This window comes from Macrotis lagotis, chromosome 7 (assembly GCF_037893015.1).
Source record: "Macrotis lagotis isolate mMagLag1 chromosome 7, bilby.v1.9.chrom.fasta, whole genome shotgun sequence".
Lineage (NCBI taxonomy): Eukaryota > Metazoa > Chordata > Mammalia > Peramelemorphia > Peramelidae > Macrotis > Macrotis lagotis.
Genome location: NC_133664.1, coordinates 206,782,015 through 206,809,166, shown reverse-complemented (window position 1 = coordinate 206,809,166; position 27,152 = coordinate 206,782,015). Strand labels below are relative to the sequence as shown.

General features: G+C 37.5%; 1 protein-coding gene across 1 annotated transcript; it reads left to right on the top strand.

The window, feature by feature from the left end:
* Positions 1-741: 741 nt before the first annotated feature.
* On the top strand, positions 742-26,850 carry NDUFA9 (NADH:ubiquinone oxidoreductase subunit A9). Its single transcript, XM_074194609.1, has 11 exons — positions 742-850; positions 7,030-7,200; positions 7,720-7,817; positions 11,884-11,975; positions 14,456-14,597; positions 15,579-15,681; positions 17,687-17,758; positions 19,109-19,181; positions 21,607-21,702; positions 23,852-23,918; positions 26,586-26,850. Exons 1-11 carry the CDS (start codon positions 802-804, stop codon positions 26,754-26,756), a joined length of 1,134 nt encoding a protein of 377 aa, XP_074050710.1. The 5' UTR covers positions 742-801; the 3' UTR covers positions 26,757-26,850.
* Positions 26,851-27,152: the final 302 nt, after the last annotated feature.

Below are 27,152 nucleotides of genomic sequence, written 5' to 3'. Positions count from 1 at the left end.
GCCAAATAATGTATGTGTCCTAATTTTTCCATAAACCCTCCAATGCTTGTCATTTTCCCCTTCAGTCATTCTAGCCAATCTGTAAGTGTGAGATGGTACCTTAATGTTGTTTTAATTTGCATTACTCTAATCAATCATTAGAGCGGTTTTTGTTTAATTTGTATTAGTAGTATTTTCTCTGTTGTTTTCATAAATCTAGGTAATGAACACGTCCATAAAATAAACCTTCATTTGCAGCCTTCGTCCCTATCTGGTAAGTAAATAATGCGCAAACGTTAGTTTTAACTAAGCCCGTAGGAGCTGGCTCCTTAAGGGCAGGCATTGCCCAGTTGACGTAGAAGTACGTAATAAATGCTTAGAGACTGACCTCGGAAGTGTCTTATACACCTTTAAGAATCTATTTTTCATCCGGCCTCAGACACTTTCTAATGACCTAGCTGTGTGGCCTTGGGCAAACCACTTAACCCCATTGCCTTGCAAAAACTAAAAAAAAAAACTTTTTTTTTCTAGACATCCTGGGGGCTCTTTAGTGCCTGTACTCTCAACCATTTTTTCCTTGATTTTTGACCTTTCGCTTCGCTTCTCTTCCTTGCTCGGAGATTAAGCCCAACCTCCTCCAGGTAACTCTCGCGCAGGCGCACACCAATCTCTCCCTTGCTCGGACGGGGAATACAGTAAGCCCCGCCTCCTCGCCGGCGCGACTTCCGCGCAAGCACACACGAAACGCGACGAGCTAGTTTGGCCCTATCCGGGAGTCGTACTTCCCGGGGCAGGCCGGGGGAGGTAGGATTCTGGGAGAACATGGCGGCGGCCGTGGTGGCCCGGAGCCCCCGGGTCCTGACAATGTCACGTAAGTGTCACCCGCGCCTGGCCCCGGCCTCCGGGTTGCGGTGCTTCGAACCGAGCAGTTTTCGCTCTGCTGGTGAGAAAGAGGCCGCGGCCCTACTGGGCCCGGGCCGTTCTGCCCGCCTCGGGCCGGCTTGACCCTGGGCCGCGAGAGGGTGCGACCCTGGGGGACGGGTTGGGAGGGAAGAAAGGGCGCCGCGCGGGGGCCGGCCTTGTCGCTCCTCTGCCGCCCTTCCCCGTCGGCCCCACTTTCCCTCTTCAGCCCTATCCGTTTTTGTTTTTTAAGTTTTTTTGCAAGGCAATGGAGTTAAGTGGCTTGCCCAAGGCCACGCAGCTAGGTAATTATTAAGTGTCTGAGGTCGAATTTGAACTCAGGTCCTCCTGACTCCGGGGCGCGCCACCTAGCTGCCCCTAGAGCAGATTGTTTAAATGAGTTTGAGCACTTAAAAATGGGAGTATCATATGGCATCTCCAAGATATAGATTGTGCCAGATTTACTTCATTTCCCATTATTAATAGCGTTAGATGGGAATTCTGAAGACATTGCCTTAACATTATTCTTTTTTTTAAAGAAAGATTTTATTTATTTTGAGTTTTACAATTTTTCCCCAAATCTCACTTCCCCACCCCCACAGAAGGCAATTTGCCACTCTTTATACATTGTTTTCATGGTATACATTGATCTAAATAAATTGAGTGTGATGAGAGTGAAATCATATCCTTAAGGAAGAAAAATGAAGTATAAGAGATAGCAAAATTGCATAATAAGATAGTGGTTTTTTCCCTAAATTAAAGGTAATACAGTCTTTGGTCTTTTTTTCAAACTTCACAGTTCTTTCTCTGGATACAGATGGTAATCTCCATCGCAGATACCCCGTAATTGTCCTTGATTGCTTAACATTATTTTTAATTGTTCCTTCTTTCTCATTCCTGTGCCTAAGCACTTTGCTAAATCTTGCTGTTTCTGTCCTCACAGCATCTCTTGCATCTGACCTCTCTTCTCTACTTATAGCATTTTCACATTGTTTCAGGCCATCAATTATTGTTGCAAAGGCACCCTAATTGATCTTCCTCAAAATTCTCTTTACTTCAGTCTTTCTTCCATACTGCTATCAAATTGATTTTTCTTAAGAAGGCATCTGATAGATGATGAAAAAGGGTTAAAGATGATGAAAAAGGGTAAAAACATCACTTGTACAAAAATATTCATAGCAGCCTTGTTTTTGGTGGCAAAGAATTGGAAATAAGTAAATGTCCTTCAGTTGGGGAATGGCTTAGCAAACTGTGGTATATGTATGTCATGGAACACTATTATTCTATTAGAAACCAGGAGGGATGGGAATTCTGGGAAGCCTGGAGGGATTTGCATGAACTGATGCTGAGTGAGATGAGCAGAACCAGAAAAACTGTATACCCTAACAGCAACATGGGAGTGATGATCAACCTTGATGGACTCACTCATTCCTTCAGTGCAACAATCAGGGACAATTTGGGACTATCTGCAATAGAGAATACCATCTGTATCCAGAGAAAGAACTGTGGGGTTTGAAGAAAGACCAAGGACTCTTAACCTTTAATTTAGGGAAAAAAAACCTGATACCTTATTGTCTGATCTTTCTATGTCTTACACGTTGTTTCTTCCTTAAGGATATGATTTCTCTCTCATCACATTCAATTTGGATGAATGTATAACCATGGAAGCAATGTAAAGACTGGCAAATTGCCTTCTGTGGGGGGGTGGGGGTGGGGGAGGGGAGTAAGATTAGGGGAAAAATTGTAAAACTCAAAATAAATAAAATCTTTATAATTCAAAAAAAAAGACATCTGATCCTGTTACTCCCCACCACAGTCAATTCCTCTAGCTTTTTATTGCTTATAAAAATCAAACAAATGCCTCATTAAAGGTATTTACAGCCTTTTTCTAATCTGTCTTTTCTGTCTTGTTATGTATTACTTCCCCTCTTATTTCTCTGTCATTTTTTATATTATTACTAGAATGCCCTCCCTCTTCACCTCCATTTTGTAGAACCAGCTTTTGCTTCATGAATCCTTTCCCGATTCTCTTAACTGCTAGTGACTTTTTTTTACTGTTTTCTATTTTGCTTCTATTAATGACTTTGTACTTGTTCTTTATATGTATGTGTGTAAATAATATATATGTAGACAAACATGTATTTGTTTATGGATGCATATATGTGTGTGTGTATTTGTGTATATCTATCTACACACACACACACACCCTTAAAAGCCCCTTAAGAACAGAGTTTGTTTCATGCTGCTCCTAGCTCCTAGTACTGTGCCTGGCAACGTACATTAAAAAGTGCTTAATATATTTATTGATTTCCCCAACTGCCATTCTCCCTTGTATTTACCTATTTTGTATTTGTATTAATCTTTTTATACCTAGTTTATCCCTCAAATGTAAGCCCCTCTGTCATTGTGTTTTTGGGGGTCTAAGAACAAATTCATCTCCTTACGGCAAGCTATGTGGTATCAGTGGATAAAGCTCTGAGCCTATCAGAGTCAGGAAGACTTGGGTTCAAATGTGGCTCAGACATTTCCTACATGTGTGACCCTAGACAAGTCACTTTTGTTTCCTCCTCTGTAGAATAATACCAGCTAGTATAGTTCCTGGCACAGAAAAAGCATGATATAAATGTTAGGTATAATTTTTATTTCTTAGCACAGTACATGAATGTTAGGTACTTAATGCTTTTTGATTGGAGACTAGATATGGGGTGTTTGTGTTTGATGTTTGTCCTTCGTTTTCAAAGAAGACCAGAACATCAGGGAGGTGATCCCATGTTATGTCTGTGAATTGGATTTAAATAAGTGGGTACTATGCTAAGGCCTCACTTTCTCCTCTCTAGCCCTCTGGGTCTAGTGTACAGATAAAAATCAGGATGACTGGAGATGGCCCTGACTATAAGGCAATCAGGATTAAGTAATTTACCCAAGATCACACAGATTCTCCTGACTTCAGAGCTGGCACTCTTAACCACTTGGGTGTTTAGGGTGAAGGTGACAGAAGGGCAAAGGATGACTGAAGATACAAACCTGTTGACTAAAAGGATGGTGCTGCCCTCATCAGAAATTGAGTAGTTTGAAAGAGGAATGGATTTTTAGTAAAAGATTATGAACTGGTTTGAGATGTGTAGGAAAATGTTCAATCAGCATTGGTAAACTAGATATATAGATCCAGGATATAGAGATTATAATCCTGACTGATGAGGCTGGGGCATTGACACAGACACTTGAGTGTTAGAATTGAAAGAGAACAAGAATAGAGCTTTGGGGTATATGAATGATAAACCAAAAAAAGGAGACTCAGAATAGTCAGACAGGAGAACCAATAGACAGTGGTGTCATATCCCAGGGAAAAGAGGTTATGTTGTATTATGTTCTTCAAAGAGGCCAAGAAGAATTTGAAATTTTAGAGATCATTGGTAACTTTGGAGAAAATTTTTAATGAGACAAAAAGGTCAAAAAACTAGATTGCAAAGTGCTGAGAAATGAGTGAGAGGAAATGAAGGTAATTCTCTTTTTTGTTTTTTTGCTATTATGCCATTCACACTCTAAAGGTATTTCAAGGGCTACATATTGTTCAAAACGTAAATTGTGCAGAATTATACAAGATGGTCTTTTCCTTTGTTATGAGTGTACATGAATTTTGCTATCTTTTAATTTGAATCAAAATTAAAATGGCCAGACTCCAGATACTTGTCATCATTTGTTCCTAGCAGGATGCCCAGCAAGGATATCTGGACTGGAAAAACACTATCTTCAAAACTTTGAGGAGTCACCTGGTATCTTAGGAAAGAGAAAATCACAAAGGATGAAAAAAATCACTTGATATTGATATTGCCTATAGGCAATCTAAGGGGCATTAATAACTACCAACACATAAACATACTCTCATTATCATAATTTTTAAGAGAATGATCTGTAAGGGACTGTTGTGTGTGGGAGTATTATAAACTTTCATCACCTGGTGTCCTTGAGCACTGGAGCATTATTTTACTGGTTGATTGGAGAGTACCATGGGAGTGGACCAGGGATTGGGGAGAATATTTAATCACTTGTATTTGGTTTAATAAACAGAGAACTAGAAGAACTTGGAGAGTTTGCCATCCTTGTCTCCCGCCCCTTCAGCATTTGCCTGGGTAAGGATAAGCTAGCGGCAGGAACCTAACACTCCCTGAGCAGCTAGTCTAACAGGATACCTAACAATGATCTTTATGTGTATTGAGGAACCATGTTGTCAGAGAAAATAGAAGAGTCAAAATGAAAATATTTTTAATCTGCTTCGGGAAAAGGGGATCATTTTGAAAGAATTTGTGCTCTCCTTAGGGTAGATAGGACTTTTATTTTGCTACTGTCTCCTTTACCAAGGTGAATGATCTTAGATTATAAGGTCAGTCTTTCAATAAGCATTTATTGACATACACTGTGCTAAGAACTGAGATATAAAGAAAGGCAAAAGACTGTCTCTGTCCTCAAGGAACTCACATCTATTAGGAGAAACAATAATAGATACATCCATATATATACATATACATATATATATATATATATATATATATATATATATATATATATATACACACATACACATACAAATAAACCATATTCAGGTTAAATAGTTAGCAAGATTAAGGCATGAGAATTAAGAGGGATTGAGAAAGACATCCCATAGAAAGTAGGATTTAAACTGGAACTTGAAGAAAGCCAACAAGGAAACCAATGTCACTGTTTGAAGAGTGTGTGGGAAAGTGTAGGATATGAAAAAAAATTGGAAAGGGAAGGAACAACTAGATTATGAAGGGCTTTGAAAGCCAAGCAGAGAATATGAGTAGAGAAGAGATATGAGGAGAGAAGAGATATTTCAAAAGTAAAATACACAGCTTTGGCAATAGATTTGATCTGGATAGTGTTAGATAGTGAAGAGTGAAGAATGACTCATGGTTGTGAGCAAAAAATCCACAGTAATAGGGATGTTTGGAAGGGGAGAAGCTTTAGTGGTAAAATGAGTTCAATTTTGTACATGATGAGTTTAAGATGTTTATTGGGCATCCAATTTGAGATGTTTGTTTTTTAGTGGATTTTTGTGTGTGTGTTTTTGCAAGGCAATGGGGTTAAGTGACTTGCCCAAGGTCACACAGCTAGGTAATTATTAAGTGTCTGGGGTCTGATTTGAACTCAGGTCCTCCTGATTCCATGGCTGGTGCTCTATCCACAGCGCCACCTAACTGTACCTCCAATTTGAGATGTCTGAAAGGCAGTTGTAGATGCAAAGTTGAAGGTCATCCAAAGGGTTAGGACTAGATAGGTAGATCTGAAAATCATCAGCAAAGAGATAATTAAATTGTTGGGAGTTGTTGAAATCACCAAGTTAGGTAATACGGAAGGAGAATATGAGGCCCAGGAAAGAACTCTGTGGGACATTCTTGGTTTGTGGGTGTAATCTGGATGAGAATCTAGTGAAGGAAACTGAGAAGGGATGATTGGATAGGAGAGGAAAATCAGGAGAGTGGTGTCCCAAAAATCTATTGAGAGGGGAGTATCAAAGAGATCAACAATGTCAGAAGCCTGAATTAGAAGTAAGGAAGAATGAATATTGAGAAAGAATAAAATCTAATTGTTTAAAGGGAGTTGATATTCCAAATAGGTATAATAAAAGTAGAATAAATGACATAAGTAGGAAAAAGAATAGAGAAATCTAAGCTGTAATCATGCAAGGATATGGCAAAAATGGAATAGAGGAGGATGTTATTTGTGGTTGAACAATTGTTTGGTTATAATGTTAGTGGACTGATTACGATTTGAAAGGAAAGCAGGTGCTAAAGATATTTAGAGTGTTGGGTTGAGAGAAAATAAATGAAAATGACAGGGAAAGAGACTTTATTGTCTTTCATGAGTTCAGTCTACCTATCATAATTGCACTTTCTTAAAGGGGGAGAAATAATATCTATTAGCTCTTAGATATTGCCTCATAGTGCCCAGCTTATACTCTGAATATGGCAGGCAATTCATAAAGTTTGCTGTTTGAAACAGGCTATTTGAGTAAGGATTGGTAAATTATACTTGAGAGCTTTTGGGGATGGGGGGACATCTTTGAATACACATATTTTTCCTATGTTAACTTTTGGTTTAATTTTGATTACTTTGCTCTTCACGTTTAAGGATCCAGCATTACTGCTATAACAACATCTGTATTCCTTGCCCAGTCCCACCGCAAACTTCATCATGCCCTTATGCCTCATGGGAAAGGTGGGCGCTCCTCAGTCAGTGGGATTGTGGCTACTGTATTTGGAGCAACTGGATTTCTGGGTCGATACGTCGTCAATCACCTTGGTAAGCTTGCTTGAACATACAATTCATCTTACACTTAATGAGATCACCTGTTTAAAATTCTGAACTCTGCATGACCCCTGCTGCTTTCCAGAAATGTTCTGTTTAGAATTCTCTTCATGTAGTTCACAATTCCTAACAGGAAAAGATGGTAGATATGTTTTTACATATGATCTCTGTTAGGACAAAGGCATTTGTTGACAAAGTATTTTTTAATATAGGCATGGTAGTGGAACTTTTGTGTCTGCATATATGCCTCCAATATACTATTATCACACTTTAAATTTGGATGTTGGAACCAGGCGCTAGTGAGCATGCTGAAAAAACATGCTTGAGGTCAGATTGGATTGAACCAGTTTCCACTCAACATGGCTGCAGGAAACCTGACATGAGAAAGTTTTTAACAATTTATTCCAAGTTTACTCTTTCTAGTAGACACCTATGATTTTCCTGCATGTGCCCATAGCTGTGTAGATTGATGTTTTTGCTCTTCATTTTAGCTCATCTTTTCTGCCTTTTTAGGGCGCATGGGATCACAGGTGATTGTCCCCTATCGTTGTGAGCCTTATGATTACACCTATCTTCGACCCATGGGTGACCTGGGCCAGATTATTTTTTTGGTAAGAACATAGAGAAACTTAAAAATAAACATCACAAACATAAGTTATTCCAAAGACTGGGGTGAAAAAGCAGGACAGCTGGGGATGCCCAAACATGGAAGCTTACCCAGTCAGATTTCAGGTTAACTTTTCCCTTTTTTTTTTTGATGTTTTGTGGAGATATATATATATGTTTTATATCAGTCATTTTGTGACATACCTCTTCCCTATTTAACTCTGCCTTATAGTACTAAACTATAAAAGGGAGTACTTCAGACTTTCTGAAGAGAGTATGCAACATTCTGTCCCTTTGAACCCCTTCCCTCTAGTAAGAAAGCATTATATTTCACCATACATTTTTAGGGACTATTTTATCTTCTGGTTCTAGACTATCAAGGCCATTTCCCTGGATAATTTCTTTTTTTTGTTTTTTTTTGCAAAGCAATAGGGTTAAGTCACTTGCTCAAGGATACACAGCTAGGCAATTATTGTTTCAGGCTGGATTTGAACTCAGGTCCTCCTGACTCCAGGGCAGTGCTGTATCCACTACGCCACCTAGCTGCCTCCCCGGATAATTTCTTGAAAGATGATGATAGTCTCTTTTCTGATCATGGATTTCAGATAGTACAATAATTTAAAAATTATCTCTCCAGGATCTATTTTCCAGGTCAGTTGTTGTTCCAGTGAAATATTTTAAATTGTCTTCTTTTTTTTTCATACTTTTGGTTCTATTTTATTATTCTCTTGATTTCTCATAAAGCCATTAGCTTCTACTTGCTCAATTCTAATTTTTAAGGAATTATTTTCTGTGGTGAGCTTTTGTACTTCCTTTTTCATTTGGCCAATTCTGCTTTTTAAGTATTTCTTTTTTCTTCAGTGAATTTTTGTGTTCCTTTTTTTTATTTGGCAATTTTGATTTTTATGGCATTCTTCTCATTTGCATTTTGTGTACATCTTCTACCATTTGGCCTAGTTTGTGTTTTAAGATGTTATTTTCCTTATTATTTTTGTATCTTCTTAACAAGCTGTTGACTTGCTTTTTGTGATTTTCTTGCATCTTATTTATTTTCCCAATTTTCCTCCACCTTTCTTACTTGATTTTCAAAATTCTTTTAGAACTCTCCATATATTTTTTGGAGGCTTTGGATATAGGAGTTTTGACTTTATTGTTTTCTGAGAGTGTGTTTATTGATCTTGCTTATTACCATAGTGTTTATTCTATGGTCAGATTTGTGAGCTTTTTTCAGAGCTACTTCTAGGGACCTGTTAAGTTTTCAGTTCTTTTAAGGTGATGTGATGTAAAGAGAGGTGCTCACTACTCTCCTGCCCTGTTCTCTGGTCTGTGAGGAACCACAGGTACTTTTTTCTGCCCTAGCACTGTGAGGAGGGTCCGTTCTCTCCTGTGGCCAAAAGCTCTGGAGTATTAGTGCTTCACACTAATTAGTCCCTCAGGCTGGGACTGCTACACACGACTTTGACTAGGATCTGAATATGGGCAGAATCATCCAGGAAACTTTCAATCACATTCCCATCAATGAAACCTGTAGATGACTCTGTCTTGTGTTCAGTGTGAAGTGATTTCCAGGACTGGACAATATTGCCCACACTTTTTGATGACTTTTTTGAGTCAGTTTTGCATATCCAAGAAGAGATTATACCAGCTTTTTGACAGTGTCACCAGACTAATTGCATGGAGTCTTGTGCAGGGGTGGTCTTCCCCAGGTTTTACACCATCAGGGAACCATAACAGAAGGTGTTGACAAACCCCCTCAGTTTTTCCTCTTCCTGCAGATACTGCTGCTCATCAGTGGTGGCAGCACTACCCTTGAGGGCACTGCCAATTTGCCATTTACCCAGGAGTCACTCCACATAACCAATTTGTTGCCAAATCTTATTCTTTCTTCAAATAGGTACTACTACTGGGCTATTACAATAATCTTCAGAAAGGTCTCTCCAGGGGCAGCTAGGTGATCGAGCACTGGCTCTGGAGTCAGGAGGATCTGAATTCAAATGTGGCCTCAGACATTTAATAATTGCCTGGTTGTGTGACCTTGAGTAAGTCACTTAATCCTATTGCCTTGCTAAAACAACAAAAAGGGGGGGGGAGGAGAGAGAGAGAGAGAAAGGTCTCTCTACCTCAAATGTTGCTCTGTTCATTCTCCCTTAAATTGCCAAAATAATCTTCCTAAACTGTGAGATTTTGTACATTAGCTCCCCACTTTGACTCCACACAGTAAACTCCCCGTCAGTTCTGAATTTCCTCTAGAATCAAACAGGAAGTTTTCTGTTGAATATTCATACCTCCTTGTAGTCTGGCCCCTCCTGCCTTTTCAGGTTTATCACCCTTTTTACCTGTCACCACTTGTGACCTCTTTGCTGGTGCTTGCACAAGGCACTGTCTCCTCTGCCTTCTGCCAGTTGCCTCCCATCTGGAGTGTACTTCCTTTTTGGCTCCACTGCTTGGTTTTACTGCTTTACTTCAAAACTTAGCTTAAATCCTACAGGTTGAACAAAGGCTGGGGGGGGGGGGGGGGGTTGGCCCTGCTCCCCTCTGCCGCTCAGGCATTTCCTTGTGAGATTATCTTCCATGTACTGGGTGTTCCTTGTCTACCCTAACAGGCACTTACCAGATGTTTCTGATGCAATCTTTCCTTCCCCCTCATTATGGTTATAAGACCATCTGAGTCTGGCGAGGGCCTAAGAGATCAATCATTCCATTCCTCTCATTTAATAGGTGAGGGAACTGATGTTCAGAAAGATTTATAATAGGTAACTTACTTGAATGAGCTGGTAAATTCAGATCAAAGTTCTTGGATGGCTCTTTCCACTGCAAAACTGCTGTCTACACAACTTCATTTCTCACTGACTGAACCAGGATTGGAATGAGCTTGAATTCACGGCTTTACTTTATTGTTGACATCTTCTCAATGGACTCTTCATTTCCCTTTAAGTTCTTATAGTTCTTTTTCTTCTATCAGGGGACTCCTGGTGGAGGAATAAATTGCATTTTGGCCTGGTTCCATTTCATTCCCCCCTTTTCCTCAAATTGAGATGGTACATTAGATAAAGATATGAGTCTGGAGTCAGGAGGACCTGAGTTCAAATATGGCCTCAGATTGTGACCCTGAACAAGTCATCTAACCTCTGCCTCACTAACCTCATCTTTAAAATGGGGATAATAATAATACTTACCTCCTAGGAATATTATGCAGATCAAATGAGAGCATAATTGTAAAGTGCTTAGAACGTTAGTCCTTGTTGCATTGTAAATGACATGCTCTATGGAATACACGTTAGTATATTAAAGAAAATCAGCTTGTCCTGAGAAATCTTCATAACTCTTCTATTAAACCTTTCTGTTAAAAGTATATTTGACAAAAGAATTCTTTCAAAATCCTTAACTACTTTATGGGGAGTAGTCTATTTTGATATTCAGAAATTATGAATTAAAATTTATACCATATCAATTGTATTTGAAACTTTGGACAAGTTGTTTCATCTTTCTGGATCTCATTTTCTGATCTATAAAATGAAAACTAAACTGGTCTCAAAGAACTAAGTATGCTGCTCAAAACTATGTGCTGACCACTGAGAAAAATCCTTTATATCACTCCTATCTCTGGATATCCTATCTCCTATTTCATGTTATTTGAAGAAGAACTAAACTCCCACCAAATTGGTTTTTGGTTCCCTGGTAAAATGGCAGGAGGGAGAACTGGTTTCTTGATTTTCTTAGTGGCCTACTATAGAATAGATGGAAATAGAAATAGAAGAAGAAATAGAAATAGAAAAGGGAGAAGTGGTGTGTTTGCTCTTCTCATTCCATGCACTCCCCAAGAGAAAGTTACTTCTACTTGGTGCCTTTTTTCTGCCCTTTGGAAATTCTGACCATATCCACAAGTAGGAGAGGAAATAAAGTAGGTTGATCCCTGGAAACCATGCCCATTGTATTAACCAAAGCCTTAAGAAAATGCCATCTCTTTGCAAATACAATAATAAGCAGTGAACCCCTACCCAGATTTTGATAGTTCTGTTTTGTATGACTGTATCCAGTGTTCTTTGATCTGATCTGATACTGCTCTTACAGGAATGGAATGCCAAGGACAAAAGTTCTATCTTGAAAGCGCTGGAGCACAGCAATGTTGTCATCAATCTTATTGGACGAGACTGGGAAACTAGGTAAGTGCTTGGAGCTTGGGCCTAGGGCTTCTTGACCAGGTTGTATAGTTCTTCATCAATCACAGAGTATGTATTGAACACCTGATATGTGCTTGGCACCATGCTGAACTGGTAAGAGCTACAAAAGAATTTTAAGATATCCAAGGATGTAGTTATAGCTCTAGGGCTAAAACACATAAAATATTTTTCAAACAAAACATATATAATATAGTGTTTAGTTAGACAAGTTGTTCACAGTCCATTAATGCAAAATTGTATGTGAAGGAGGAGGAAGTAAAGTCCTTTTTTCTAAGTCACTAGAGCATTGTATCTAACCTTAGGATCTGCTGAAGACCTAGTGTGTTTTACATGATGAAGAACCAATGATGTGAGGAAGACTTAGGAGCATGGTGTTATAATTAGTTAGCTCTTGGGTAGTTGTATTAGCAGAGAGGAGCAGGCATGGATAACCCCCAAATTATTTTTATTTGTCTTCAGAAGAAATTTGTAAACTTCATATTTGGGTGTGAAAATTCTGGGAGATTATATCAAACAGGTAATGGAGGTTTTCTTGAAAGAATAGGCTCAGGAATAGTTGAGTAGGTGTCCCATTTTTCTGATCCTGATAGCTCCTTAACTACTTTTCTGTAACCCATTATGTGCTGGGGAAGGACTGTTCTTTCTCAGTAGGGCAGAGAGGAGTGTTTCAGAATTCAAGATTACGAAGATGGAATAATTTTGAAAGTTAATAGTGAGTCCTAGGGTGAGACCAAAGTAGATTGGACTTGGAGATCAACTTGTCAGAAAGATAGCTGTATTGTAGAGATGTTGAAGAGAATGAAAAGGAAACAGAGGAAGATACTGAAGCCATTAAGAAAAGTAGGAGAGTAGTCTTGAACATTGACCTGGATGAGGGAGTTGGAAGGGGAAAAAATAATGGCTTCTTTTAGGGCAGGGTTCAGGGGACCAGGTTTTAAGTTAAAACACTTGAAGAATAGATTTGAAGGCATAAGAGAATTTGTTAATAATAAGATAGAAAGAGTTAGTGGTGTATATATATGAGAGTAGACTTGGGAAAGGGTAAATTTGAGGTGAATAAGAATGGGAGGAAGTAGAGGGAGAGATTTATACATAGATTGGTAATTAAATATAACAGAGAGTAAGGTACTTGTTAGTGAGAAGAAAGGAGAATTTGATTAATGGATTTATAGAATTTTCCCCATAGTTCCCTTTAGAATGTTCATAAGCCCCAATCTACTCTAATCTGGACCTCAAGGAATTCTGGGTAGTGTGCTGGCCAATTTGGGGGGTGTCTTTGCTAATTTATATTTAGAAACAAGTGAAATAGTCCTGGAGGGTTACCCCAATGCTTCATTTCTAATGTTTCTTCTAGGTCCCCAGATTTTTATCACCACCACTCTGTACATAGTTTCTGACATGTGACAAAGGATTAAGATGGACGCCTGTTTGACATAATGACTAACTGGTTATAGTAATAGTCATGGAGAGAAGAAAGTAGATAATAAAGAGCTTTCTTTAATACCCTTTTTTTGTGGTTATCTCTTCTTTTTCCTGTCTGATCAGCAAATAAGGAACAGAGAGGTTACTCATTATTGGGTGAAGGAGCAACATAGATTACGAAGATGGAATAATTTTGAAAGTTAATAGTGAGTCCTAGGGTGAGACCAAAGTAGATTGGACTTGGAGATCAACTTGTCAGAAAGATAGCTGTATTGTAGAGATGTTGAAGAGAATGAAAAGGAAACAGAGGAAGATACTGAAGCCATTAAGAAAAGTAGGAGAGTAGTCTTGAACATTGACCTGGATGAGGGAGTTGGAAGGGGAAAAAATAATGGCTTCTTTTAGGGCAGGGTTCAGGGGACCAGGTTTTAAGTTAAAACACTTGAAGAATAGATTTAGAGCAGAGGGGGGCTTTAGAATTCATCTAATTTCATCCCTTTATTTTTCAAATGATGAAACTAAGACATGAAAAGGTTAAGTGATTTGCCCAAGATCATGCAGATTGTAAATGGTAGTTGAATTTGTTTTTAAGCTGTAGTCCTCCCTTTTTGGCTGTACCAATGCTGCCATCTTTGGGCAAGGACAAGGACTATTTCTGTGATAGTCGTAGAGGAGGAGAACAGGGTTTAACCGTAAGTCTAGTAGAATAGCGCCCTTGATGTGTAATTCTTTTGGACAGGACAGGGTCTTTTGGACCCTTTGTCACTTTGATCTGTAAAATAAGGTCTATTGCTGCAGTACAGAATAAATAAGAATTACTTAGTGATAGAGAAGAAAGAGCATTGGCTTTGGACTAAGAGGGTCAGTTTACAGATGAAGAAACTGAAACTTAGCTCAGTGACTTGCTCAGAGTCACATAACTGGTAAAGACCAAAGTGAGACTTGAATCCTAGATTTCTGATACCAAGTCCAGCTCTGTACTGTACTATGATATTATAGTTTTTGAATTCTTTACTAATATCTTTTTTTCCTTCCTTCAGAAACTTTGACTTTTCAGATGTGTTTGCTACCATCCCCCAGACAATAGCCCAGTTGGCCAAGGAGGCTGGAGTAGAAACATTTATTCATGTTTCTCATCTCAATGCTGATATCAGAAGCACTTCTAAATACCTGAGAAATAAGGTCAGTCAGATAGAGAAGTGGATCACAGGCTTTTGTTCTTTAAAGCATATTGAAATTCTGGTAGTCAGAATACTGTTAATTTTGCCAAACCCCCATTTAGAGTTTTTATATTTCCTAATTCTGATCTACTTAACTATATCCTATGAAGTCATCTAAATCTAAAGTTTTGTTAGCTTTAAGTCTTTTTTCTTTTAAGCCTTTCTTCTATGTGAAAGGGAAAATGCACTTAGAATGCTGAACCTTTGGATTGATTGATTAATTTTCTTGTATTTCTCTCTTATTGCCCCGATGAACTCTTCATACCTTCAAGTAATCTTTTTAGTGTCTTCTCTCCAGGGTGAAGGATGATTTCTCTTTCCCTGACTTTGTATTGTAATATTTTCCTGGCATTAGGCTACATTAAAGGTCCTGATTATAGAGAAGAAAATTTCTTAGAATTGGAATATTAGGAATATGATTTGGGATATTCAACAGGACACCTAAATCTCTTGCCTTCAAAAGTCAGTCTTGTTTTAGTTGATTTTAGTGGGCCTGATCCTAAGATAGCTCTAAGGCTTATCCTTTTTAGTTTGGAGTATTCTCAGAAAGTTCCAGATAACCTTGAAATATTGCTGGTTGAAGGACCAGAAAATGTTTGGATTTTTCCTGGGATTTGGTTGGTGTTTGGTTCTACTCTGTCCCGGTCTTTTTCTTGTTTAACTGTTCTGGGAATGGGTCACCCCTCTTTTGCCATGATTTCTTTTACTGTGTGTCCAAAGCTGCTTATTGCTGGAACCTTTTTATTATCTCAGTCAATCAATAATTCTGACCTTTCAGAGATATTGAAATCCAAGGTTTTAAAATTTTCTGTGACAGCTATATATTAATACCATAACTGGGAGGGAGTTGTAGGCTTTGGAAGGCAGGTGCCAACCTGCTAGCAAAAAAGAGTGGAAGCTTTGTTTATTTCTACAACAATGTTTTTATTCTTATTTTGGACAGGCTGTTGGAGAGGAAGCAGTGAGAGAAGCATTTCCTGAAGCCATTATCATGAAGCCATCTGACATTTTTGGAAGAGAGGATAGATTACTCAATTATTTTGCAAGTATGCATTCCATCTTTTAAAAATGAATTTTCAAACTTGATGTCTTTTGATTTTATACCACATTCACTTCTAAATATGGCCCATTCCTCTACCTATTTTGCCTTGTAACAAAGATTTAAAAGAAAAAAAGCAATTTAGCAAAACCAACTAGAACATCAAAGGTGTTTGACATTATATAGTAAACATTTTTCACTTATATTTTCCCACTTTTGCAAGTATATATTTCACATCAATAATATCAGAGTGATGTCCAGGCAAAGATTGGGATAGGAACTTAAGGGACAAATAAATATTCTGTATTGGCAAATATATGTGGAAAAGGGGCTCTTCTAATTATAAAGTGTTTATGGGGGATAAGACAGGACTATATCATCTAAGAAATATTAGAGGAAAATGTTTTTATCAAGGAACAAAGATGATTTAAAGTAGAGGACATGATCAATCTCTTCTTGAAATGTGATAATAAGGAAAGAAAGCTTATTCTGTATATTTTAAAAAAAGCCAGAACTAAGTAGACAGGTAAAAGTTAAAGGGAAGCATATTTGACTTAAATTGAAAGAATAGTTTTCTAACAGAGTTAACCAAAAATATTAACTGTTTTGTGAAGCATTTGGAAGTCTTCAATCAGAGGCTGCCTGATCACTTGTCAGTGATTTAAGGGAAGATATTCCTAGAGGAAGTAAAAGGACTTTAAATTATTGCTAATTATGAATTTTTATGAAGTAGGATTTATTTATGTTTTGGTAAATATATGCAAGTATAGTCTGTTCTAGTCATTTTTTTCCATAGGAAATAGGCCTGAGATAGGTCTTCTAGGTTGAAGAGCAAGAAGGGCCTATGGATTCTGAGTAGAGATAAGTCTTGGATTGAGTGAGCCACAGAATGAAAGAAAATGAGTTAAAAACCAACCTTATACTTTGTTCCTGCCTCTCTCCCCAGTCTTGCCACTTAGATTCTGCTTTGTACTAGCTCTGGGATGGAAGGAGGTGAGAACATAAAAAACAGTGGGAGAGCAGAGTGTTCCTATAGCCAATGATCATAGAGACAGTTCTCAGAGTTATGATTCCAAGTGAGAGAGTCAAACAGATTGGGTATTTTTCTATATGATGGTGTGTGTTGACACATGCATGCATGCATGCATATGTACACATACATTTATCTTTAGTTAATAATTTCCTAGGAATAGTTATTACTATTGAATTAATGATGAATTATCTGTGATAACACTTTCATAGACTGGGATACCTTTTTAACTGACTCATAAAGCTGTTTTAGCCATCGTGCTTACACAAGAGAAAATCAACCTCAGCAACCTGGGCTCCATGAACTAGTTTTTTAAAAAAATATATTTTGATAATTCTATTTCAGTATAATTGGTTCCTGTTATAATCCTTTATATTTTATTTCATGCTTTTAAAAATGTTATTCTGAGAAAACATTCATAAGTGTTTGAAACTACCATATGAGCTACAATACTAAAAAAATGATTAGGAACCTCTCAAACTCATTCTCCAAAGAGAATGAGGAAGTGTTGCATTTCTAATGTTATTGAGGCATTTGATTTGTATTTTCAGGATAAAGGATTGTGGCCTTAAGACTCCCTGGATTTATCCCTGGATTCTATCAACTGCCTTCCACTATTTCCTTGTTAATGTGCTCACACAGTGGAGTGAGGATCCTGACCTTCTTTCTTAGAGATAATCTGAAAATTTAAGAATTGCGCCTCTATTAGTAGCTCTGGGCACCTATGAAGAATTTGTGAGACTTTGCTTTGGAACATGGATGACACAAGATAAGGCTCTTCTTGGGAAGCCATTTAAGCTCTTTAGTTTTCTTGTTTGAAAAAGCTAACTTTCCCTAACTTAAAAGAGGATCTTCAGAATAAGTTGAAAAAATATTTTTTTCCTCATTCTTTGAAGGGAAAGCTATATATAGTTCTTTAAATATCATCAACAGTATTGGTAGTATATAACTATGTTATTATGTCTTTATTTTTTTCTGCTAGATAATCGTTGGTTTGGTGGTGTTCCTCTCATTTCCTTGGGCAAAAAGACAGTGAAACAACCAGTCTATGTAGGTATTCTTATTGGAGGAAGGAAGGAACCTTCTTCAACAAGCCCTTATCTATTGAATTGACATCTAATTTTTGTAATTTTGTGCCACAAGAGAAAATGTGGTATAATGGACAGAGTTGGCCTTAGAATCAGAAAGACCTGAGTTCATTTCATGCTTCTGACACATACTGGCTGTGTCCCTCTGGAAAAGTCACTTAACCTCTCAATGCTGTCATACGGCCAAGACTGTAAGTTACAAAGCACTTGTCATTCTGCTTTGTGAAAATTTCTTCACTGATAGTTCCATATACCAGTGAAATCATAGGTTCACTCAAAACAAAATACTAGAAGAGAGGCAAAAGGTAAAAGAGATAGGATACTAATCTCATTTGTTGAGTACTCTCCCAAGGACAATGCAGAGGTGCATGCTAGACCCAAGTAGGCTACAGTACATTACAAAGCAAGAATCAAGTCATCAGAGAGGTAACATGATCAGAAAAGAAATGTCAATAGCACCAGAGGAAAGCTTCCAACATGTTGTTAATCCCTTTGTGGAGGATTTCCAGGAGGACATTGATAAGAGCTGCCATGTATGAGAGGACTTGGTGGGGATGGGGGTTATCAATTTTATTGCCATCACAGAAACATCTAAATATGAGATTTGGGCAGACTGAGCTTACAATCTAAGAGGCTGACAATGCAAAAACTTTCCTATTACAAACTAGCATTCAATTTATGATGAAATGATGACCATCAGCTTTTTTGTTTCACCTATTGATCATCGCTCCTATATTCTCATTTGTTCCCCCTGATTGGGGCTTTTAACCAGCAACTCTAAAATAGGACAGGGAGGCCTGTATTTTCAGTAATTCACAAGAGTCCTAGAGTTGGTGTTATAATGGACACCTTAGCGATCATCTAAGTCATCAATCCCTTCACTTTTTTTTTTTAGGTTTTTGCAAGGCAAATGGGGTTAAGTGGCTTGCCCAAGGCCACACAGCTAGGTAATTATTAAGTGTCTGAAACCGGATTTGAACCCAGGTACTCCTGACTCCAGGGCTAGTGCTTTATCTGCTGTGCCACCTAGCCGCCCCCATCCCTTCATTTTTCAATTTAGGAAATGAAGTCCGAGAAAAGGTTAACCTATTGACCAAGATAGGAAAATTCTGATCTAAATTCAGGTCCACTGATTCCAAACCAATGGTCTTTCCACAAATCCTATACATTCATTATGAGGATAAATGAGATATGTGATATTTTCTTATTAAAGAGGCCTTTCTAAAATAGATGGTATCATTATTTTAACCATTTCAGATTGTCAGTAATCTTTATTGTTGGGTTGTTTTAACATTAATTTTTTTCCCCATAGGTAGTAGATGTATCCAAAGCCATTGTTAATGCAATTAAGAATCCAGATGCTCGAGGGAAGACCTATGCCATCACTGGGTAGGTAGTGTAATGGGAAATTTTAAAGTCTTGCTGGACAATACATGTGGTAAAATAAGATCTCTTAATATTTCTATCATTCCGCTTCTCAGGGAACTAACTTTCATACCTTTTAGTTCATTAATGGATTCAATATAGTGAGTTTTGACTGCTTTTATGACCCTCCAGGTTGACTTCCAGTGGCAGAGGATCAGGACTATCGAACTGGAAGGTGCTCCAGAGTGCTCCTTCTGATTTTACAGATGGGGAAACAGGGCCAAAAAACTGCGCCACCTAGCCGCCCCTATTGTGTTAACTTTCAAAGGAGCTGGAGACTACATAGTTCCTGTTGAGGGTTGAGAGAGAGAGAGCCAGCATGACACACACACACACACACACACACGTAAGAGAGAAAGGAGAAGAAACAGACAATCTCTTAGTCTCACCCTAAGATACCAACAAAGTAAATTGAATTCATCAGTTTTCTAATGATATATCAGAAGCAAAGACAACTAGTTTGAAGTCTTTGAAACTCTTAGTAGATAGGTGCATTTTTGGTCAACAAAATAAATCTTGAGTTCCAAGCCAGAGGAAAGATCTTTCTTAGGGTTAAAACTAAGAACACAGAAACCCAGGAAAACTCAACACTTTCTCTGGATTATTTTAGGGATTGAGCAAAATGAATAGTGCTTGATGTCTTAACAAGATATGCAATGTGACTTATTAAATAATAGAAATTTCCTCAGACTTAACTAAGTATAATTAATAAATTTCTCCCTGGGTTAGTTGTCATAGTGTAACCTCTAAATAGAACAAGTCTTCAGATTTGGCCTTTGTTAGTTTAACAGTGAGTCCATCCTTTTTATATACAAAAAAGGTATTTTTTTTCTCCAAGTATATCAGCTGTTACAAAGCTTATGTTCAGCTACTTGTACAACTCAAACCCTGTCTTGTCAGTTGGATTGATAATGCTAAGTAGTATTCAGATGCACAAAACTATTTATTCAGTTGCCTTTCTATGAAAAGCTATAAACTTAAGATATCAAGGTCTAAAAATCACAGAAATTTAAAGCTGAAAAAGACTTAAGAGATCTTGTAATTTAGACATGTCCTTTCACCAAATGAGAAAATTAGGTAGAATGCAGGCAGTCCCAAGCATTCATTAAATACTATGTGGTGGGGAGTGGATAGGTGGCGCAGTGGATAGAGCGCTGGCCCTGGAGTCAGGAGGACCTGAGTTCAATTCTGGCCTCAGACAATAATTAGCTAGCTGTGTGATCTTGGGCAAGTCACTTAACCCCATTGCTTTGCCAAAAAAAAAAAAGTGTGGGAAATACTATGTGGTGGGCACTGTATTAGGTGCAGACAAAACACAGCAAGGGAAAAACAGTTCTGCCCTCAAGGAACTTACATAAAATGGGGGAAACAAACAAATATGTAAATAACAGATATGTAAAGGGACAAAGAAGAGAGGAAAAGATGCTAGCAAGGATATATATGCTCTAACTAGAATAGAATTTGAACTGAGTCTTAATGGAGATGATCTCGTGATCTTTAAGTCAGTGCCAGTTGAGCACAAGCTGGAAAGGTCTGATGATTATATGATCATTTTTCTGACCTCATCCTTCTTGACTTCTTTGTTTCCTCTTTGATACTTTTTCTTCTCTTAAGTTTTTGTGATACTGATTTCTCCTGGTTCTTCACCTATCTGTTGTTCCTTCTTATTCTCCTTTGCTGGCTTTTCTTCCATATCATACTATGTAACTGGATTTTTCCCCAAGACTCTCAGGCATTGGATTTAACTAATCTCTCTGCAGATCACTCACAACTCTCTCCTCTCCCTCCTTCTACTCTTTTCTTCCTACAGTTTCTGATTACTTGTCAGTCTCTCTCATTGCTTCTTCCTATCTCCTTCTCACCTTTCCACATATACAGCCTGTTTCCAGTCACTCATAGCTGAACTTCTCACTAAACACACAGCCACTACCTTACTTTAGCCCCTCTGTGCTTTTGAAGACAGTTTTGGTGAGTTTCTGAAGCTGAAAAAGTCATAACCATGTGGTCAGCCTTCTGCTTCATTGCACATAACTAGGATAGACTTCATACAGCAGAACAGGCAGACATACGGTATGTCCAATATTGAATCTGTACTAGAAAGTTTCCAGCTTGAGCGCCACTGACATTGACTTTGAAAATACATTGTCACAGCAGAGTGGAACTTTTAAATACTAATGTAAAATGTATAAGTTTAAAGAAACTTGTTCAACTCCTTGTCCCATTTTGTCTTCACTAATCATTTCTCCCCTTGGGAATCATGTCAGATATTTAGAGTTTCTACAGAATTACCTTCAATGCTGATCACCTGTCATGAAATCTCTGTATTTAAAGGAGCAAAAAAATGTGGTTGGAGGAGCAATTCAAGAGCAATTTTTTTTTGTTTTTGTAGACCGAATAGCTACCTCTTGTATGATTTGGTGCAGTATATCTTTGCTGTGGCTCACAGACCATTCCTACCATACTACATGCCACATTTTGCCTATCAGTAAGTAAAATATTTTTTGTGATCCTTCTCTGGAAAGATAATAATGCAATGCAGGTATGCTTATGTTTGTCATCTCTTAGAACAATATCAACATAGTGACATTACCATTGTATTTCTGCAATTTTTTCCAGTTTCTTTAAGTAAATAACAAAGGATTATAGAAAGAGAAGATGGAGGTAGTGTTGAAGGAAAACAATATGCATCTTCAAGTTTAACCAGTCATATAAGTTGAACAATTAAAATTGCAATCTTTAGCATCTTTACTGTTGGCATAAGCCAGTTATGGAATAGAGTACTTTTTCATATTGGGTATAAAAGCTGGAGATGAGACTTCCTAATTATTCCACATACCCCTTAAACAGATAGAAGGAGAAATTGCTTACTTCTCTGTGAGACAGATGCCAAAACTTAACCCATTATTTGCGAAACTTTGAATTATGTACAAAGAAAATAAAACAGATAATAATCTCAATGGCGCCTTGATTCTTAGATTCTCACTTCTAAAATGGAGCATCTGAAGTAATGCTGAATCAGGGCCCCACTCTATTTCAGCCTAGGTTTCATAATTGCCATACCTTCCACCTTTAATCAGTAGTTCAGTCTTCAGCTATGAAGATTTACAACTTAGACCCTTGTGAATGATTTTACCCAAACTGAAGACACTAGTTTATAAATGTAACAATGGAAACTCTACCTGTCTGAACACTAAATGCTATCATCTTTATAAGGGTAGACCCTTTCCAGTAGGTAGGTCCTTTCAAGATACCTAAATACAGAGTTCTAAAGAATTCTTGATGGTGGTGGATTCCCAAGGAGCTAGAAATATCTCCCCAAATAACTATAATCAGATAGCTGTGATAAACCTAATATTGTCCTTTTCAATTATAGGAATCTGAATATGGAATCATGGGAATCAATGATTTAAAACTGTAAGGAACATTAGAAGCCATTGAATCCAAACCCCTCATTTACAAATGTGGGAACCAAAGCTCAGAGCATTTAAGTGACTTGACCAAGTTCACACAGCTTGTAAGTCTCTGAGGCTGGATTTGAACCCAAATCTTCCTGACTTGAAGTCCATGACTTTCTTTGTGACTTTATGCAGAGTACACTATCCCTTGAAGAGAATTACAGAAGCACTCTTGTCAGGACTTTCTGCTTACTCTAGCCATGAAATAAATTTTTTTTCATTTTCCCATACTTTCCCATATTGTCACTGTGATTGATTTAAGGACATCTCGAGCAAGAGCCTCATATCAAATTGCTTAGTATAGTGCTTGCTGCTTAATAGTAGATACTTAAATGTTTGTTGAATTAATGAATGAATTTAGGGAAAAAACTTTATATAAGTGACAGGTTCAATAATATCCATTTAAAAAGAAGGACTCTTTCCTGTCCTGTTTTTTTTAATCCTTAGTCTTCATATCCTATAGCATAGGTGTACTTACTAATACTAACAACAAATTCAGATATTCTAGGCTTACACTTGTGCCTTCTGTTTGAATGCTTGGTTTGATTGATTAACTGAAGGGGGGACTCAGGGAGATCAGAAATCAGTCTTCTTGGAATGGAGTCAATCAATAAATAAACAGGTATTTATTAAATGTCTGCTGTATGCCAGGTAGTATATTAGGCACTGGGAGATATTAGTATACAAACATGAAACATTCTCTGACTTCGTTTAGCTTCTGCTTGGTGGGTATAACATTTGTCAAGAAGTGGTAATGGGAGAACTTTGATCAGGGCCAGGGGGTTTCTAACCTTTATTTTTCTGTTTTTTGTTGTTGTTTCTTGAACCTCTTGTCAGAATGCTTTTCAGTGTATAAGTTAAACTACTTAAGATTATAAAGGAAATATATTGAAATATACTTGTCAAACTATTAATAAAACAAGTCCATGGATCCCAGGTGAAGAATTTTTAGTTGAGGCAGTTTGTGAAGAGACTTTGCTTAATATAAACTAACTCTATTGGGTGAATGGTTAGCTAAGATAAAGAGTGATTGAGGGTTAACCACACACACACACACACACACACACACACACATAATTTTTCAAAGCTTTTGTGAAATCAAAACTTTAGCAGCCCCTCTAGACAAAATGCTTTTGCACAGAGAAACAAAAATATTCATATACTCATATTTGTTTCCAGACTGGTGGCAAGAATCTTTGAGATGAGTCCATTTGACCCCTGGACCACAAGAGACAAAGTAGAGCGAGTAAGTATGCATTAACAAACATCCTCCTTATTTTGTTGAACAGAGACCTGTAGAAATTGTTTACTCATACTCTTCTGACTTTATCTTATCCTGGCTTAGCCCCTGACCTGTGAGCCAAGTTAGGGTCTATAAGTTTCAGTTATTTCACACTCACTGGAAGGAAAGTAATCATCAATCTCTATCCCTAAATTCTTGCTGTCTACTGCCTACAGTTGTATATCATGGATCTCTTCTTAGAAAGATCTTCTAAGATACATAAAATAATAAGAAATTACAAAGGAAACCAGTTATATTGAAATAACAGTTATAAAAGTAATAAAAACCCTTAGAGCCATGGGTTGCTGCTATTAGGTTAGATAGTACTATCACTACTTAACTGAGGCAAGTCATTCAATTTTTGAATAAGTCTAAGCATTAAGAAGTTTTTCCTTGTATTGAAGGAACATAACATATGGGGATTGAATCAAATCCCTTTTATACATGGAAGCCCCTCAGATATTTGAAGACAGGTGTAATGTATCACTAGATATTTTACTTCTTCAGACTAATAGTTCCTTTGATTAAACTTCACTTGATCCATTTTCTGGTCCCTTCACCATCCTGCTCACTCTTCCATGAGTGTTTTTTTGGCTTGCGAAACTGGAGCCTTCACCTCCCTCTCGTTCTAGCCACATTCTCCTTATTAGTGCAGAAATAGAAGGCATCCTTCCCCTAGGGAACTTTATTTAGATGAAGTTTTTAAGGAGTCAAACTATTCTTAGAATTCTGTTTTAAAAGCCAAAGCATGAGGATGAATTTCATTATATATAAATACAAGTGGTTAAATGAATGAACTCTCTTTGATTAGCTAAAGACTGACCATTCAAGATCTCTTCTCCTCCTGCTCCCTTCTAGTTTCTTAACTTAAATGTTTAGGCAGAATCATAGATTTAGATAGAAACCTTAGCAACCAAGGAGTCCAGCCCCCTCATTTTACATAAGAAATTTCTTGAGTCCTAAAGATGTTGAGCGATTTACCCAGGATCTCCCAGCTATTAAATATCAGAGATAGACATTGAATCCAGATCTAGTGAAAGAGTGCTGATATTGGAATAAAAGTCTCAAAGTTCAGATTACACTTCTGGCATTTACTAGTTCTGTGAACTTGGCTAAGTCACCCCGTGGGCAATCTTTGGACTTCAGTTTCTCTAACTATAAAATGAGGGAGTTGCACTAGAGAACTTTTAGGGTCCTTTATAGACTGTTAAGTCTGTTTTCATGATCCTGATTCATTTCCCCTGCCTTCTAAGGATGATGATAGCTAAAGTATCATAGGCGGTCTCCTGGTCATGTAATCTCATTTGGAATGTACTTCAGAGTTTGTTTTGTTCAACCTATCCTGAAAAGAATCTATCTCTTCAACATCCCTGACAGGTTTATCTAACTTTCATTTAAAGATCTCCAGAATTAGGGAACTCTGCCTCCTGACTTGGAGACAGCTCTGTAGGAAAATTTTCCTTCTACTGAGCCCAAATTTACTTCTCATAGAGCTTCTTCCTTGTGGGGCCAAGCAGAACAAATCCTATCTCTTCTTTCAGATATGTGAAGACTGTTATGTTCTCTCTTAACGCTTTTCTTCTCTTGGACCACAGTAAAAAGTTTAAGTATCCCTAGAGTAATAAAGCAATCAGCAGGAAAAAAAAAATGCTTGAGAGAAAATAAATTCTGCATAAATTCTGGCAGCCTGTTATTTAGGAACTGAGGTAGCTGAGGTAGAGAATCCATGCCTGTTGAAGAGGCACAGCCATGCTAGAGAAATGAGGAGTTCCCAGTCTCTCATTTTTTGTTTTTGGCTTTTTATTTATTTGCCTTATAAAATCTTTTTTTCTTTCTTTTTTTAAAAATATCACTGTCATTTTAAAAAAATGATTTTTTTCAAACAATCACTGTCACTTCCCAGTGACTTAACACCACAGTTCTCTCTTCTTCCAGCAATGTAATCCCTCAGTTGATGATGCCCAACCACCCTCCAGATTTTTTTACTATTATAAAATGTAATGCTATCAAAATTTTTATTTAGATCAAATTTTCCCCTCTCTTTGACCTGTCTCATAGTGGTCAAAGGAGATATAGCATTTAGTTACTTAGTATAATTCCAAATTATTTTCCAGAATGGTTGGACCAATTTATTGCGACACCAATGGATTATTAATGTGTCTGCCTTCTCTCAGTGCTTTCAATATTTAGTATTTTTTCACCTTTACCAAATTTTTTTTTTGTATTCTTCTTCAGAGCTGTTTTCCTTTTCATTTCTTATTTCTAGTGACTTGGAACATCCTTTCTTATATTTATCGATAGCTTGCATTTCTTCTTTTGGAATCTTCCTTATTTAAAAAAAGAAAACTGCCTTTTCATATCTTTTGACTACTTATCCTATTAGGGAACTGATCTGTTTTACAGTGGTCTGCTCTCTCTTGTACCTGTTAACCATGCTCGCCTTTTAACATTAAATTTCAGGAAGTAAAAAATAGTCGAAATTTTGTGAAGTCATCCAGGTTTTGGTAATATAACTCATATTAGGAGTGGAGGAGTGTAGATAAACAGATTACATTGGGGACAAGGGTGGGTAATTTGATGGTGTTGGTTGGTTTTTATGGATTTTTTTGTATTTTCTTATGTATTTTTAAGATTCACATCACTGACAAGAAATTGCCTCATCTGCCTGGCTTAGAAGACCTTGGTATTGAGGCCACTCCCTTAGAACTCAGAGCCATAGAAGTTCTTCGACGTCATCGTACTTACCGGTGGTTGTCTGCTGAATCGGAAGATACAAAACCAGCCAAAACTGTCAAAGTTTAATGTTCCCCAGGCAGCCTGCACTGATTATCTTCAATGAATTCTGTGCGACATGTATCAGATTCTTTGATTAAAACTTGTATGGTTAATTTTAGAAGCATTAGCATCTTCATTCCTGGCTTATAGAACATTTACAGAATTTTGAAAAATCATGTAATTCACCTATTTGCATTTTGAACTACTATAAAAATCATTTCAGACAGATGAAAATGTAACTTTTTAGTAAAGATTGCCTTGAAAGGAGATTTCACTTAGAGTCATTCATTACAATTCTTAGTCATTCACTCCAGGTGGTCCAGAGGGTAGAGTGATGGTCCTGGAGTCAGAAAAGATATCTGAGTTCAAATGTTCACCACTTGGCAAGGCACATAATCTTCAATTGCCTCAGTTTTCTTCATC

Bases quoted from the DNA above. Each gene is read 5' to 3' on its own strand.
- NDUFA9 (XM_074194609.1), top strand. From the start codon at position 802: ATGGCGGCGGCCGTGGTGGCCCGGAGCCCCCGGGTCCTGACAATGTCA. The intron at 7,201-7,719 runs GTAAGCTTGCTT...CTGCCTTTTTAG, and splicing joins ATACGTCGTCAATCACCTTG to GGCGCATGGGATCACAGGTG. The intron at 11,976-14,455 runs GTAAGTGCTTGG...TCCTTCCTTCAG, and splicing joins GGACGAGACTGGGAAACTAG to AAACTTTGACTTTTCAGATG.